Below are 17300 nucleotides of genomic sequence, written 5' to 3' on the forward strand. Positions count from 1 at the left end.
AAGTCGTCCGCGAAGTCTAAATCATCCAGTTGTAACCATGGTGTCCACTGAATACCGTTCCTTTTTCCCGCAGTGGACACTGCAAACTTGAAAACAAGCACATAAAGCACATTAAAAACAGATAAGCAATACAACCAACACATAAAACAAGCAAAACACATAAAACAATAAAACCAGTAAGTAATGTGGCGGTGGACCAGGTCTGTGAGGTATGAAGGAGCCTGGTTATGGAGGGCTCCGTGGGGGTGAAGAGGAGGACTTTAAACTGAGCCACTGGAGGTTCTGAAAGACGGGAAGGATGTGATCACGGGAAGGGGTGTGTGTGAGAAGACATGCAGCAAAATTATCGTGTTCCAGTAGTCAAATCTGGAAGTAATGAAGGTGTGAATCAGTCTAGTGGTTTGGGACAATACTTTCTATGTGATGAGTATTTGGTTAAGATTTGGTTAAGCTATGTGAAAACCAAATGAATCATGCCACACCTGCACTCACCCCATATTATGCCTTTTTGTTTTTAGGTAAACTATCCATGCTAGACTGCAACATCTTCCCTGGCTTGGGACAGGACTATTTGGCTACCGAAGTCAACATGTTCCTCCTCCCTATGCAGGAGAATGATGGCGACGATAATCTGACTAAAGCAGGTCGTAGAGAATTTCTCTTCTCATAAGGCAAAACTCCTGTGTATTGTGTCAGAGGTGGATTAAATAATATCTCTGTACTGTATTCAGGGTCGGGAGCATACCCACTCTTCTCTCTGCTCCCGGGGTACAGAGGGCATCCTGCCTTCTCCACCATGGTTTCAAAACTCCGCAGCCAAATACTGGCCATGCCCCGCTGTCAGCTGTCACACACCATCCTCACTGAGAAGAACTGGTAAACGCAACACATTCTTCTGTGCTCACTCTAATCTCTATCATTTGAAAACTAATAATCAACCTTTACAGGACAAAAACAAAGTTAATCAACTAAACACAACTCAAGAAATGTTATTACAGTACATCAGTTAAGGTTTATTTCTTTTTGGCATTAACACGTTTCTTTGACAGTTGACAGAACAGAGAGAGAGACGGGAAACAAGAGAGGCGGGACATACATTGAAGTGAATGTTGGCATAATCATTTGGCTTTCGCCCGCTTTTCATCTGAGTTTATAAAGATGCAATGAGATTCATGAGCAGCTTTGTGAACCTTTCATGCTCTGGGTTTCACCTCTCAGGATACATGGTTGTACAGTCGTGTTCAGAATAATAGCTTTCGGTTTAAAAAAGTAAAAAATGCTCAAAATCTGTGGAATACCTTTTAAATTCCATAATTTCATTGCATTGGGAACACTGCACATTAAATTCCAAATCAAAACATTACCAAAATTGTTCAAGTTTGTGTTACACCTTTACAGAAAGTGAAGAAAGGGGAATATTAGGCTGTTCAGACAAATTCAAACATTTACTTTATAAACTGAAAAATGTCTCAAGGTTTTGCTTTACTTTAAATCACCGCACTAATATTAAGTTGCATAACCATTATTTCTGAGAACTGCTTCACATCTTTGTTGCATGGGGTTGACCAACTTCTGGTACCTGTGAACAGGCGACTAAAGCGTTTATCAAGTAACTTACCACATCCTGACACAGTCTGTGTTGCATACCCCCACTATCATTTCCTGTTACCTCTCTATGATGCACATCAGTTGAAAGCAAAATGCTAAAACATACTGTATAATCTCACAAAAAAACCTTCAAACATATTGGTTTCATCAAAGTGAATACAATATCTGGTCTGTAAGTGTTGTGTTTTTACAGGTTTCACTACGCAGCGCGTATCTGGGATGGGGTGAAAAAGTCCTCGGCCCTCTCTGAGTACAGCCGCCTGCTCTGCTAACACCTTGGATCAACTGCTGTCATGTACAGTTGGAGCGGTTATGTCCGATAATCAGGTCACATAAATTATAATTGTGGCTCTGAAAGCGGAGATTGTCATTTGCATCCTACATGAGGGAGAAGGGAAACTGGAAGCCTGTTCAGTGGTGAAGAGTTGGATGTAAAGCAGGACACATTTTTGCAGAGTTTAGTAGAAATGAAAACCTGTGGGCTCTTGGCACTCTGTGTCAAAAAGTGGTGTATCCCTGCCATGTTGAACAGACTCAGCTGAAGCCTGTACAGCAGTGGTGGGAAAGAGAAAGAAATTGGACTATTTTTTTAATTTGCAAGCTATTATTGTGATTGCAGTTTGGTGTCTTGTGTTTTGATGTAACGGCCTTCAATAAAAAGAAGAAGTAATTACACGGAAGGGTTGGTGCTGGTAGAAAAAAAGCTGTTGAGTCACATCTGATCCCAACTGCTACACGAACAGACATGCAACGGTTGCATCAGGTTTTTTATGATAAACTGAAATTATGCAACAACAAAACGTCCGTGCTGGGCACCAGTAAAAGTGTAGCCTATCTAATGCATGGCATTGGATTTTGGCAGAAATGCCCATGTTTTCCAAATCACTTTAGCTCATTGCTGATATATGCTCATATTGTTTTCCACGTAATCGCAGAGAATCTCAAGCGTCCTATCGGCAGAAGTTTTCATTTGGGGCCGATGCCAATATTTCAATATAAAGTCTTTTCAGATATAAATGTTATATTTTGACCGCCTTTGTCAGGGAACTAAGGTCATCCTGAGACATCACAAACTAAAGCTTAACTTAATTTCTAAGGGAAATTTGTTATTCATAAAGCTAAATTGGTGGTGGTGGTGGGGGGGGGGTTACCATAGACACCAGGACAGCACTGAGAGACTCAGTAGGAGCCACTAACATCCTACATGAAGACACTCAAACATTCAAATAAACCTTTAAAACTTATAAACTAGTTTGTTTGTTATTTTGATCATTTGCTGTATATTACCTGTACTTAATTTTGTTATTAGTATTTTTTTGTTAATTAGTGAAGCGAGCCATTACAAGTGATACTAGATCAACAGCATAATGCATGGGTGACGTGACAAGGTTAAGAAGGCAGAAATAGTTTTTGGGGCAGGTATGTAAAATCCCATTATCTCACCATGTTTTATCATGTCTTTATCTGCATATTTTTTTGTTTTTCTCTTTCCTTATTTCCTTACCATTTTTGTTTGTTATTTGTAAGATCATGGTTATTCTCTTTTAGTAAGTAATTTTAAGGATTCTCTAAAGCTTTTAATTTATTGTTATTTTAAGGTTAACTAGAGTGATTACACAACCTCTGCAAGAACCTCAGCATGACTTAAAAAGATACTAGAGAATGATATCTACAATTATTAGATTGTATTACTGCACTAATGTAAAACACACATAAGCCATAACTTATATATACAATTATAATAATCCTACTTTTTTTATACTTTAGTGGATTTAAGATGCATTTATTTTCTTTGAAATAAAGAGCATGCATGTTATTTCACCATGCATGGAAATTACAAAAGGTAATTACACAGTGTATGAATGTATGTATGCATGTTTTAATCTATCTGTGTTGTGACTATTACAGCTTTAAGACACTACTGTTTAGAGCTGATAGAAGTTGTCTAATAACAAAACTTAATACCTACTTTTGTTGCTGGTAACAAAACATCAGTTTCGTTTCAGGTTAATTTAAGGGGCGTTTTTTTTTTTTTTTTAACATTCACTTTAAGTCACTATTTAGAGAGAAATGAAGGAATGGTCTTAGGATAAAGACCACTCCTTCTCAGCAATACTACTTATGGCCATAACAGATCAAACCGAAAATCAGTTGAATCCTGCCATCACAGAATGTATCTGCTGACGCTGATCTTTGGGATTGTGCTTTTCCCTAAAGGCAAGTCTTGTTTGTTTCTTCTGTTTTTTAAAAAGTTTTTTTTTTAAATCTTGAAAAAAAGGAGTATACGTCTGTAGCCTTGAGCTCCAGCCCGGATCTTTTTGTTCATCACCTGTTCGTCTGCGGATGAACAGGTGATAATATTCTCATCATAATTTTCGTGCTTTTACCTTAGAGTAAAGTCGAATACATTATTTTTTTTTTTTAAAGTTTAAACTTTAAACGTTTTGTGATTTCTCAGCCCAAACCTTGACATGTTATGGCTGTGTATCGGAAGCCGCAGGATCCTGCGTGGCTACAAAAGAATGCCCTTTGCAGGCTCAATGTGGGGCAATGAAAGTCACTTCATATGCAGGTATACTAATTTGTGCGGCATTGTTTTTTACTGTCAAACTGCTTTGTGCTGTTCCCGTTTACAAAGGGCCCTCTTTTGTTGCAGGTGATATGAAAGTTCTTGATGTCAACTCAAAAAGCTGTGTTCTGGCTGAAGAGTGTATTGAGGCCTCAGCCAACTTTGGTATTGGCAAAACCTCAATAACTAGCAGGTGTTGCACCTCCAATCTCTGCAACAGCCAACCTGCTCCAGGTAACTTTCTTACTGTATATTGTCTCTTTGAATGTAGCTGCTTCTTTTAAATTAGAGCTGTTTTAGCATAGCTTTCAAAAATATGAAAACTACCCCAAGTTAGCATTGTTGCACTTATTTATTAAAAAGAAACAGATTTTACTGACTAAAAAAATACGTTTTAAAAAAAAAATACAGTATACATAAGCTGTATATTCAGAATTCTTCCATTTGAATAACTGCATCCGCTAAAAATGAACAATGAATGTTAATATTTTTTACATTGTGTAAATCAGCAGCGTGTCCATTAGACTGCTGGACATAGAAAGCTTTGAAAAAGGCACTGAAGAAGAAAAGTGCGTTCAAGTCACCCCTTCAACCCCCTACTACATCCACAAACAGTATGAACAATGGATGTTTTTTTGTAACAGAACCCAGCAAATCCAATCCAAATGGTAAGAAGTGCTTCTACTGCGATGGACAAAAGTGCACCAACACTCTAAGCTGTGAGGGGAATCAGGACTACTGCATCTCAACAACAGGTAACAGGCCTACAGAATTAAACATCTAACTTTGTTTGAGTGGTTGTACTAAAAGTTTAAGCTCTCACCCTAACATTATTATTCTAATAGTGAATGCAGGAAGTCAGAAGGTGACCATGAAGGGCTGTGCCTCCAAGATCATGTGCTCAACGCAAACTACACAGGCTGCAGGAGCCCTTGGATCAGATATTAGCTGCTGTCAGGGGAACCTGTGCAACAGCGCCAGCAGCACAAGTGTTGGCCTTCTGCTCCTGGTGGCACCGCTGGTCTCTTTGGTTACGCTCTCCTAACTGGTGGAGACGGCAGCATCAACACTCAGCTTTTCTCTCATCTTTGCATGGCCTCATGCTGCTGCTCACACCTTGGTCGCCATTCTTTCAAGTATAAAAATATAATTCAGTAAAAATCTTAATTTACTTGTGTCTTGCAGGATCATTTTCTTTTTTTGTTGTTGAATGTTTCCTGTATACCATTTCAAAGCTTTACAGCTCATTCTGTTGTTTTTTCTTAAGTAGAACAAGAAGAATGTAAAAAACATCATGATATACAGTTTTTTGTACTGAATGCTTTTATTATCCTTAAACCTATACTTTTAATTAACAAGACTATTTTGATGTAACTGAAAAAAACTGAAGAAATAAAAATCTTTAAATTCTGCTATGTATTCCAATTGTATTTGTGTTTTTTAAGTGGTCTAGGCCTGTGTTATTTCTGAGTCATTTAAAATACATTTGTCTCATATAATCAATAGGGATACTCAGTTTACAAGGAAGCATGTCATAGTTTGCTGTCACAATGTGTGCAGGTCTTTAACCTGTTTCCGAACACACCTTATTATATAAATACAGAAAGGGCCCTCAACGTTCCTTAGTCACAAACTAATTTGCAACTAATGCCAATGGGAAAGTATCATTTCTTTATTTTAATTAAGCTCAGGGTGTTCTTGAAGGGAAGTTTGAATGCCGCCCTATCCGGACGTGCTGAGACTTGTGTGACTGCATAAAGGGTCCTTGTTTATGAGATATTTAAAAATTCATTTTAAACATTTGTAAATTTAGCGCAGGTGGGAATTGGACCCGTTGGCGAGTGTTTACTGTACCATAGTTTTGTCAAACTATAGCCCCTCATTCTTATTAGTAGTTGAGTCTAGATCACAGTATGTACACGTTCACTATTCAGCCTGTCCCCATCTCTGATTTTGATAATAAATTGATATTTTAATATAACATGCTGGACATGTACTGAGAGAAGAGGAAACTTTTGTGGGAGTCAACTATTAACATTAAAACCCCCTCTAGTGGACAATGTTTATCCAACAGGCTGCTTTTAAACTATTCCAAAGTTTTTTGGAGAATTTTGTAACTTTCTGTTTGTTTAGGCCTATTTCTCTGAGAGAACACCAGCATGACTCCAAATATATTAGAGAATACCAAGTACAAAGAACTTCACATAATTAGCTATTAAAGTGTCTGGAGTTTCTTTTGCTGTGTGTTACATGTGTTCTGACAACAAAGGAAATTGAAAAGTTCACATGACTTGTTCACCTGTATCAGTCTACACCCTTGAGTCTTTTGAATGCATGCCACAATACACAAGCTACTATTATTAACCTAGTATTGCTTTATCAATGCACACAAGTAAATACAAATATTGGAAGCTCAGTGAAGTCTATTTTTCCAGTGATGACTGAGCGTTACTGCGCAGCCTCCAACTGAGCTCATCATGTAAGAAAGTATGTTCTGAGTACTGTAAAGGTGGTCTTAACTTTAGAGCTTACTACTTTAAATTATATATTTGAAATCCATTGGTTCAGGCAATACCTCAGATGTCCAACTTCTCTGTGGAACTTTATTCCCCATTACCTATTTTCTTTGTGGTCTCAATTTTATTTTGATCTGTAACTATAATATTGACAAAATTCCCCTCAAACTTGCTTCTTTTCATGAACAAATGTTACTAATGGTATCCCTGTTACTCCCATAGAGTTTGATTGTTTGACGGTATCCCCATGGGTGTCAATCCACTTTTTGAGGTTCCAGGGCTGATGGTGTACATCCCGTTTTATATATGTATATACATACACACACACACATATATATATATACACATATATATATATACACATATATATATATACACATATATACATATATATATACATATATACATATACATATATATACATATATATATACACATATATATACATATATATATACATATATATATACATATATACATATATATACATATATACATATATATACATATATACATATATATATACATATACATATATATATACACATATATACACATATATATACACATATATATATATATATATACATATATATATACATATATATATATACATACATATATATATACATATATATATATATATATATACATACATATATATATACATATATACATACATATATATATACATACATATATATATACATATATACATACATATATATATACATATATATATATATATATATATATATATATACATATATATATATATACACATATACATTTCTTTCTACTAGCCCACCCTAATATAGATGGCTAGAACCAACCTTGCACTACACCCTCTTTTTTATTGTTTTGTTTAACTGGTGGCTTTTGCCAGAAGCATTCACACACAGGGCTCAATAAGCTTTTTTTTAAGTGGAACCTGTGGGTCCTTTCTCAAAGTTACAAAGAGTAAAACCTATGCAATTTCAAATCACTTTGGATCATTATTATTACAACTGTAGATTATACCCAAAAATATTTCACAAAAAAACCCATTATGAAGACATCACAGGCTAATCTTCTGGCAGTGTTTGGGCTGTAAAATCACATTTTATAAATCAAAACTTTAAAATAATGTTTCAAAAATTATATCACAAATGAGGAAGTGATAATGGACCCATTTATTCAGCTGAGCTAAGAGGGTAACTATTTTACTCAACTGGGCTTGTTCACCAGCTTAAGCCAACACCTTTTGACTTATTGCCATGTGTGCAATCCCACAGTGGATTACGCATCCTGTTTACCTCCTCCTATAGAATCACCATTCTAAACTCTGCAGCCAGGATGATTCCAAACAGTAGTTGACACTGCAATGGCAACTGACAGAGCTTAGTCCTGGCGATGCAGAAACATTTTAGGCTCAATCAAATGTATTGAGACATGCAATATACACAACTCAATGGATGACAGAACTGCACAACCAAACATAAACGGAACAGATGAATTGTGTGGCTCTAACCCTTCACAGTCATCTGGACTGTGCTGGCTCATTGCTTGCCACGCCAGGAGATGGCAGTACAGGTTAGGCTTTTGACCCCATCTCCTCCAGCAGCCATGATGGTGGAGGTCATCTCCCAGATGCCATGCAGCGTCCAGGACAGCATTGACTTCTGCTGGATATGAGGTCATCACTGGTTTTTCTGGGGACGCTGAGCATATGAAACACAAAGCAGAGTGCTGTACAAAGCAGATCAACAGCTTGGCACATTTAAATTAAATGAAGACTTGATTCAAGACCTTGCATAACAATATGAAGCTATTGTTGAATCTGTATCTGTCCATGCCCTGTCTCTCTGCATGGAAACAGAAGGGCCCATTGTCAAAAGGGTTTGACAACTTCTCCTCGGTCAGATCTCTTAACACACACTTGAAAATACATGCTTTTCTCGCCTACATTTTTACCCCCAAAAAAGTGATGCAGTTCCCACATACTTTGGCCCTATGGGATGTTCCTGAGGTCATTGCAAAGTTAACACTTTTTGTTCCTAGTGTCAGTGTGACTCTAGGCCTTACTGACACAGAGCTAAAGAGGTTAGAACACAGAATTTCTATTTCCGTCCAAGTAAATCATCTGTAAAATGATTAAAAAACACTGTAAGCTCCCTACTGTAAGCATATTACACGGGCTACACACAAAACTAGTGCCCTAGCCACATGTCTCAACTTAAAACTGAAAAAATCCAGAAGAAAAACACTCAGAAAATTGACATTTCATGAAGTTATTTCTATAAATATGTCTGTGTGTTTTTATTTTTATTTTTTTTTATTTTTTATTTTAAAAAAAAGCCCCAAAAGTGCCAAACACAGATCTTCTCAAATAAAAAAAACACATCCACATCACTCACACACATACTTGAAATAACGATATACATACATTTATAGAATTAATATCCTGATGCTGCCTATCAAATGGTCACCCGCAAGTTATTGCCATTGTTGGGGACAATGACCCAGTTTTTATTTTTTTTAACAGACACGTGTGAACGGCTCATCACGGCAGGATGCTGCGGGTAATCACCACACAGGAGCCGGCCAGGGCGCTGGAACTGAAAGGGACGTCAGCCGCCTGATCATGGAATAAAGAAAGATATAAATATATTATGTATATTAAAATATTAAGACGTTAGATATGTCAAGAGATAAACAAGTCATGATGGGATTTCTGAAGAAACTCCACTTGTGAAATAACATCGCAGGAAGATTATTTTTCTGAAAATGGAGAAGTACACTGTCATTTTCATATGAATCTCAGATATATTAGGACAAGAAAAAATATTGCAAGTAATTAATAATTAAATCTTCAAATGTCATCTCAATAGACCAAAGGTTTGACATTTTGGCATATATTCCTATTTGCTTTCTCAAGAGTTACAGGAATAATTGTACAACTCCCATATAATTGATAGCCTATAGCTTAATGAGAATACCTCATTGAGAATAGCATTATTACCAGTAACAAATTGAGCATGGCAAATCAAAGAGTCCCTGTGATCCTCCAGAGGGTCAATTAAAGGTTATTTTTGACTCTATTGCGCTCATAGTTAAAAAGCTTTAAAGTTTCACCTTGTTGCCGCTGATGTTTCAAAGTGCAACCAAAGCCAGAAGCAATGACGATGTTCAGTATAAATGCCCTGTGCTTTCCCTCTGTTATGCTACATCCTGTCCGTGTCACACTTAGGATAAAGCTTTTGTCAAGTCCAACGCACAGGTGTAAGCCACACATTCCCCTTCAGTAAACAGTCTGAATGATGCATTAGAATCAGCAAAGCACAAACTGGTAATAAATAGTTTTACCTCTGCGTGGGCAGCTTCATGCTGGCCTTAGTTTTTATCTTGTTTTTATCAAATAAGTTCACCAATTTCATTGTGCAGGACATAACCTATCTTAAAACATTAGTTTTCTCCATCTTACAGTCTGCACTTGGTGTTTAAGTCATTCTTGTTACTTAGTGCTGACTGAAAAACAAACAGACTTGACAGAAAGGATTGTTTGTTTTGGCGGCGCTGTGACTGTTACAGTGCACCAACCAGCTAGGTGATTAGAACTAGATGGCTTTACTGCTGTTATGACCTGGCTCTCATCCCACAAGGACACACTATGATAATTGTGATCCAATCTAAACAAAATAAAATAACTTTTAAAGTGTGTGGGGGTTGGTTATCAATATAGTTAAGGTGGCTGACTACCTGTTCGACAAGAAAAAAAGAAAAGTTCAACATGAAGAACAACGTTTCTACCAAATTCCATGACAATCAACAAAAAACAAGGAGCTTGACCTAAACCAAATGGGCAGGGGGCACTAAAGGCCGCTGTCCACACCTGAGCAAAGTCACTGCATTCATTTGCCATCCTTAACATTAATATTCAAGTATAAATATGAGTTTGAGCATCACAAGCGCCTCATATTACACCGCAGAAAAATAGTAAAAGAAGTAACAAGGTGAAGACTGAAAAAGTAAGAAAGTAGAATCCTAGATGAATGGAGGGTTAATGGAATAAGGACATTATACTTGATATGAAACAAAGAGTTAGGTGAAGATCAACAGTAAGTAACAGCCAAAGGAGTGACTGTTTGAATAGGCAACAAACTGATTAACTGCCTCACATCATGTGTGTTTTTATCATTCAAGAACATCTAAAGGTCAGGGGCCCAGGTCAGGAAGGAGGTTTAACAAACCAAGTCTAACCCTGAACTCTGAGTTGATTTGCCCTGACATGGGAAACCGTTGATTTGAGTTAGTTCATTCAACGCTCAGTAGGTTGACCCGGAGTTAAGCACATGCACCACCTTTATTTAAAAAAAGAAAAAGAAAGGCCAGCAGAAATGGACCCATTATACTACAATTCACCATGGCAACAACCACAAACAAATCGGTCCACACCCTTTACCGCTGCGGAAATAATCTTGCACACATACAGCAAGTTTGAAGATAGCCTAGATTTCGTTAAAGCTACAATGTTGCTGCAAAAGAGAATTTGTGTGAGAGAAAATTGCTGCTTGAATCAAGTTAAGCTGTAATGTAAAAACGATTCATTTCATATTTAATCACAGACGCTTCATCACCAGGATCGTCGACAAAAAGGAAATGCCACGTTAGAAATGAAAAAAAAAGGTCTTAGTCTTTAAAGTCCGCCCAACAGAGTTAATGTACCAACTTTTTTTAATTCATGCAGATGACGCTGTGCTAAAATGCACCTGATACTGCATGAATGAATGGGGAAATTAAAGCACGGTGTCAGATGAAGGAGAAAGTTGAAGTTTCTTAGGTTCACAGACTCAGTTACCATAGTAACTGACTGAGGTTAAATTACCTTCCTTTCTGAAAGAGGAAGAGTTTTCACTAAACCCGCTTTCTAAAACGAGCCACAGGCAAATTTAACAGGATGGTCATAAGTGAAATAATTTTGTCTATGGCTGTTTTTCCTCTGTACTAATGTGTAAAAAAACCAAAAACAAAACAAAACACTAAGCTTGTTCTAATGGTGGCTTACACACATCTTCCCCCAAACATTCACTGCCCTTCATACGCATCAAGGAGGTATGAAGGAGTGGTTTGAGGATGAAGACAACTCCCTCTCAGGAAAATAGCTGCAGCAGATCAAATTAATACTCATTTACAGGCTATCCAGCGCAATCACAAAATGCATCTCCTGACACTGATGTTTGGGATTGGGCTTCTCTCTAAGGGCAAGTTTTTGTTCCGTTATCTTTTTACCGTTTAATCTTTTTGCTTATGCTACAGACATGAAAGGTCATATGCCCAAAAACTTTTTTTTTTTAAATGCTACATTTTCGTTTTCTTACTCAACTTATTTGTCTTTGTTCCTTACTTGACTTTGTCTGTTCCAATTATAGTTTCTGGTCTGTTGTAGTTGAAAGACAAACAATTATATCAGAAGATTAGGCCTACTGTATGTTACGGCAGAGCTGGGAAACCAAAGTCTCCCAGGAATCCAACACGAAGCAGACGTAACTGCAAGGAGAGCAAAAACATGGTCAGGATAGCCCCGAAATATACAACATACAATCACAAACTCTGTGCCGATGCTGGCCCTGTGAACTGACATGACATGAGCAACCTTCAGAAAGTGTTAGCGTGGAAGTGCAGAGGACTTGTAAGCAGGCTTGATTGCAGAGTAGGAGGCAGCTGGTGAAGTTCTACTCAGGTCTGGCACACCTGACTCCACCCGACTTATAACGTAGCCTGCCAATAAACTAAAAAAAAAGCAAAATGTCTAAAATAATTTTGTCCACACCTTGAAAAGGATCATTTTTCTAAAAATTGTTTTTGTGTTTTTCTAAAATGTACTACATCTATACTTTATTTTTGCATTCATGTTTTCTCAGCCCACACCCTGAAGTGCTATCAGTGTGCACTGGTAACAGCGTCATCAAACTGCACAGAAACAACAAAAGAATGCCCTTTGCAGGGTCAAGAGTGTGCTGCAATGAGAATCACTTCATATGCAGGTATTTGTGCTACATTGTTTTTACTGTTAAACTGCTTTGTGCTGTTCCTGTTTACAAAGGTTCCTCTTTTGTTGCAGGTGCTTTAAAAGTTCTTGATGACATTTCAAAAAGCTGTGTTTTGCCTGAAGAGTGTGTTGAGGCCTCAGTCAACTATGGAATCTCCCAAACCACAGTTACCAGCAAGTGCTGCACCTCCGATCTCTGCAACACCCAACCTGCCCCTGGTAACATAATTAAATTGTCTGTTGGTATTTAACTGCTGTTTTGCGCCAAGAGTTGTTTTGGTTGCATTAGTAATTGCTGTAGAAATGTGAAAACTATTGTCATGTTTCAGATGTCATTATGACTTGTTTTATTATTTAAAAACTCTGATTTAACTGTCTTTCACTGTGTGTGGTGTGTGTACATGTGTGTTACAGGTTTAAGTTTTTACATAGTTTAATTCTTCTTTAATCTTAAAGGTTCCATGACATGAAAATTTCACTTTTATGAGCTTTTTAACATTAATTTGCGGCCCCCCAGCCTGCCTATGGTCCCACAGTGGCTAAAAATGGCGACAGGTGTAAACCGAGCCCTCTGCTCTGCCTCTGAGAAAATGAAAGCTCACATGGGCCGATCTGTGATCTTGCTCATTATGAGGTCATGAGAAGCAAAGTTACCTCCCCTTTCTCTGCTTTGGCCCACCCATGCGAAAGAGACATCATGGCTTTCAAATGAGCAAAGTGGCAGTTGGTCATGGCCCCCCCCACCTTGGCACTGAAGAAGCAGTCAATCCTCAATCCTCCTCTACATCCCCAAACATATAAACAAATGTTATGTTACAGAACCCAGCAAATCCAGTCCAAATGGTAAGATGTGCTTCTACTGCGATGGACAAAAGTGCAACAACACTCTAAAATGTGAAGGGAATCAGGACTACTGCATCTCAACAACAGGTAACAAGCCTGCAGAATTAAACATCTATCTACATCACATATATCCTCTGCTCAGTTGGATGTTTAGTCATTCCAGTAGGTGTATTAAAACGTTACGCTCTCAAACTAACACTATTTGCATTCTCCCAGTGAATGCAAAAGAACAAAAGGTGACCCTGAAGGGCTGTGCCTCCAAGATCATGTGCTCAACGCAAACTATGCAGGCTGCAGGAGCCCATGCAACAGATATTAGCTGCTGTCAGGGGAACTTCTGCAACAGCGCCAGCAGCACAAGTGTTGGCCTTCTGCTCCTGGTGGCACCGCTGGTCTCTTTGGTTACGCTCTCCTAACTGGTGGAGACGGCAGCATCAACACTCAGCTTTTCTCTCATCTTTGCATGGCCTCATGCTGCTGCTCACACCTTGGTCCCCATTCTTTTAACCAATGCCTGAGAAAGTTTAGTTGTGTGTGTTTGTGTATATATATATATATATATATATATATATATATATATACATATACACCTCTGATAACTGATTTCATAGAATGATTTACAGGTTAATCTGTTAGTCCCAATTAAAATAAGTAAAAAAACATGCTAATAATAATGCACAGTTTTTGTTCTGAGTGGTATTATTATCCTGACAATCAAGACTATTTTGCTGTTACTGATATAAAGAATAAATATCCTGATATTCTGCTTTGTTGAGATTTTTTTCTTAAAGTGCTCTAAATCCTTTTAGTTTCATTTAAAAGATATTTGGCATATTACCATTAAGGATTCTCTCTTCACTTCAAGATGAAGCATGGTATAGTGTATGCAGGTCCGACACAGTCTGTTTACTGATTCCAGACTCTGATTGTATCCCTGATGCTTTACAGTGTTTAACATGCCAAAGATGAAGTATTTCAGACCTCTTTCCTGACACACATTCAAACAATAAATACTAAAAGGCCCTCCATGTGATTCCGTTTTAAACTACATGAACTAATTTGCCACAAATGCTTGTTTGTGTAAAACACTTATTTTATTATTTTAAATGATCTCAGGTTGTTCTAGGTGGCTTTGTTTACGGGGATCCTGTTTAAGAAATGTTGTTCACACAACACCATGGATATGCATTGCTAAGGCTCTGCCTATGCCAGTGACAGTGTGTAGCCATGCCCCTCAAGCATCCACTGCTTTATCCTTTGTTTTACAATAAATGGGACCGTAATTAACACAATGAATGTCGTGCTGTCATTGTTTGGACTTAAGGGAATACATCAAGTGAGATGCAGGGGGAATAGATTTAGAAACTGTATTTGAGTCGCCCCTGCTTAGATAGGATGCAGGTTCAAGGCCCTTCCACATTGGCTTCACATTTTTAGGCCTGGAACATGGCATGGAAGCTTCGTCCATTATTTTACAACCTGCAGGTAATGTAAAGAGAGCAGAAGGAGCTTATGGGAAACAACTACAGTATACCCCTGTCTAGTGGACAAAGTAAATAAAACAGGCTGTTTTTACATGCTTAAAGTGCTTTTAGATAATAGCACCTACCTGTATGGCCACTCCATCAGACTATAAGAAATAACATTTCAAGTGTGTGAAGTGGTGTTAATATTAACACGTTGTAAAAACTGTAATGTTGATACACGTTTTTGTAAAGATAGTCAGATTATAATTTTATATTTTGAAAGGTAAAGGTTAGTTGACTATTGCTAGATTACTTTGTTAACATGAATGTGCTGTGGTTTGTTCATTCACTACTCACAGTAAGGATGTTCTTTAAGATACTCTTCTAGTATTATATCTACTGTCACCCCTCATAATGTAAAAATGTGAAGTCATTTCTGGTTTTCTTTTTTCACATTGACCATAAGACAAAAGTTGTAGACTCTTAGTCTTGTTAACAACCACCTCCCCCTCAAGTGTTTAGAAGAAACAGGAGAGACAAAAGGAAATCATCTGAGGAGAGTGGCAACGAGCAAATGTGTTTTTGAGGGATGAGACGTCCTTTCTCTTTCAAGCGTAACATGAATTTGTCAGCTATGTGGGCGGAGTTTGCAACTCCTTTAAGTGCACGGCTTCTGGGAAAGTTGCTTTTATGTATCCTCGCCTATAGCGTAACGATGATCCCTCCTCGGCCCTTGTGGAAGAAATAAGAGCTTTGAGACGTCTTTCACCTAGGAGGGACAGAACAACTTCCGGTTCAGCTGAGGACCAAATAGTTGCGGAGCTATAAAATAACTAAGGGCCATAGGATGAAACTCTAGTCTGTCCCACTGAGGAAAGATGGCAGAGAGGGAGGAAATCATGTGGGAAATAATCAAATCACTTTAGAGTTTAAATGCACAACCCAAACATCTGAGACAAACTGAGAAAAAAAAAAGTTATGTTGTTTATTTAACAGGTTCATTCAGATAATCAACAGCTGAGATACATTATTTTTGGGTGGCAGTGGCTCAGTCTGTGGGAACATGGCTGGGGAACTGGAGGGTTGTTGGTTTAAATCAAAGTTAGGACCAAGTGTAGAATATAGACTGGTAGATGGATAGGTGCCATTTCACCTACTACAGGTGGGCCCTCAAGCAAGGCACAAAACCTCCAACTGGGCAACATTCCATCTAATGCTTAATGCATGTGTATAAGCTGTGGTTGCATGTGTGTGCATTTCGGGGCCAGTGTGTAAGTTTTATAATAACAAAGTAAAAGAATATAATTTTTCATCAGGGATTTATAAAGTATGTCTTATTCTTCTTTACAGTTTTTCTCAATTGTTTACACACAAATTTTGGTACTTGAGACACAATGACCACAACGTGTAACTAAGTCACCAACCCCCTGAACCAATTCTGCTAAACTACAAGCACAATTCCTGCTCTACACTCAGACTGCTGTTCTAAAACACACTTTTTTCAAAACACTACACACAATTCTCTGCCTTTGGCACAATTTTCATGAAGAAAATCTCTTGTCTTCACAAGGAACACACTGCCATTCAAATATGCACACTGACTCATCAAAAGGGCAAACACCCATCACGCAATTTTACAGTTAGCAGTCAGAGCTTTAGCATAAAACGGCAAAAGGGGAGCTCTTCTATTTTGGAGGAATGGATGCCAACATTGGAAACAGAGTCAGAGCCAGAGGAGTGAGAGTAGTAGGAGGAGGTAGACGAGGAGGAAGAGGAAGAGGAAGAGAAAGGCCAAGGACTGTAATCGCTGATTGGCAAAGAGTACAGCCAAAATGTGAGCAGGTACACTGTAGCATCCATCATCCCGAATTTCCGAAATGAGAATAGGTAAGAAATCTACTCTCACTAGAACATTGCAGTACTGCACAGTATTCCTGTTTTGTATTCCTTCACAGTATTTACAGTATTTTACTATTTGTTTGGCAGAACAACACAAGGTGGTTGGGAACGTCTTCTGTCTCTTTGACAGGAAACTGAACTCATGAATATGGTCTTAGAAAATAATGCTATACACAACACGGTAAATACAAAGAAAAACAATGACATATTTCAAAATATTGATAAGGTAAGCTCATCAACACTGGACAGTGTCTTGTGCAGAAATCATCTCAGGATGAAGCAGGTCTACAGGATGCCATTTGAACGCAATTCAGAAAGAGTCAAAGAATTGCAATATTACTAACAAACTAAATATTTGGGACAACGGAAGT

General features: G+C 37.9%; 2 protein-coding genes across 3 annotated transcripts in view; both read left to right on the forward strand.

Annotated features, from left to right (window-relative positions):
* smg9 (SMG9 nonsense mediated mRNA decay factor) overlaps window positions 1-3825 on the forward strand; it is an 8581-nt gene extending 4756 nt beyond the window's left edge. The window contains exons 11-13 of one of the 2 annotated variants that reach the window (XM_034875418.1): window positions 519-644; window positions 732-876; window positions 3743-3825. In XM_034875418.1, coding sequence (XP_034731309.1) covers window positions 519-644; window positions 732-876; window position 3743 — 272 coding nt within the window. In that variant the 3' untranslated portion in view covers window positions 3744-3825. Of the gene's footprint in view, window positions 1-518; window positions 645-731; window positions 877-1801; window positions 2742-3742 lie in introns of those variants that run through there. The other variant, XM_034875417.1, reaches the window with a different exon arrangement.
* A 78-nt stretch (window positions 3826-3903) lies between these two features.
* On the forward strand, window positions 3904-5443 carry LOC117946937 (urokinase plasminogen activator surface receptor-like). The gene is made up of 5 exons (XM_034875459.1): window positions 3904-3959; window positions 4067-4180; window positions 4265-4411; window positions 4822-4932; window positions 5023-5443. Exons 2-5 carry the CDS (start codon window positions 4159-4161, stop codon window positions 5220-5222), a joined length of 480 nt encoding a protein of 159 aa, XP_034731350.1. The 5' UTR covers window positions 3904-3959; window positions 4067-4158; the 3' UTR covers window positions 5223-5443.
* The last annotated feature ends 11857 nt before the right edge of the window (window positions 5444-17300 follow it).

This window comes from Etheostoma cragini, chromosome 6, assembly GCF_013103735.1.
Source record: "Etheostoma cragini isolate CJK2018 chromosome 6, CSU_Ecrag_1.0, whole genome shotgun sequence".
NCBI classification, from domain to species: domain Eukaryota; kingdom Metazoa; phylum Chordata; class Actinopteri; order Perciformes; family Percidae; genus Etheostoma; species Etheostoma cragini.

What these genes read in the sequence shown, in the direction of transcription:
- LOC117946937 (XM_034875459.1), top strand. Translation starts at nt 4,159, where the DNA reads ATGAAAGTCACTTCATATGCAG. An exon ending in CAACAGCCAACCTGCTCCAG is followed by an intron (nt 4,412 to 4,821) that starts GTAACTTTCTTA and finishes TTTTTGTAACAG; the next exon opens with AACCCAGCAAATCCAATCCA. An exon ending in CTACTGCATCTCAACAACAG is followed by an intron (nt 4,933 to 5,022) that starts GTAACAGGCCTA and finishes TTATTCTAATAG; the next exon opens with TGAATGCAGGAAGTCAGAAG.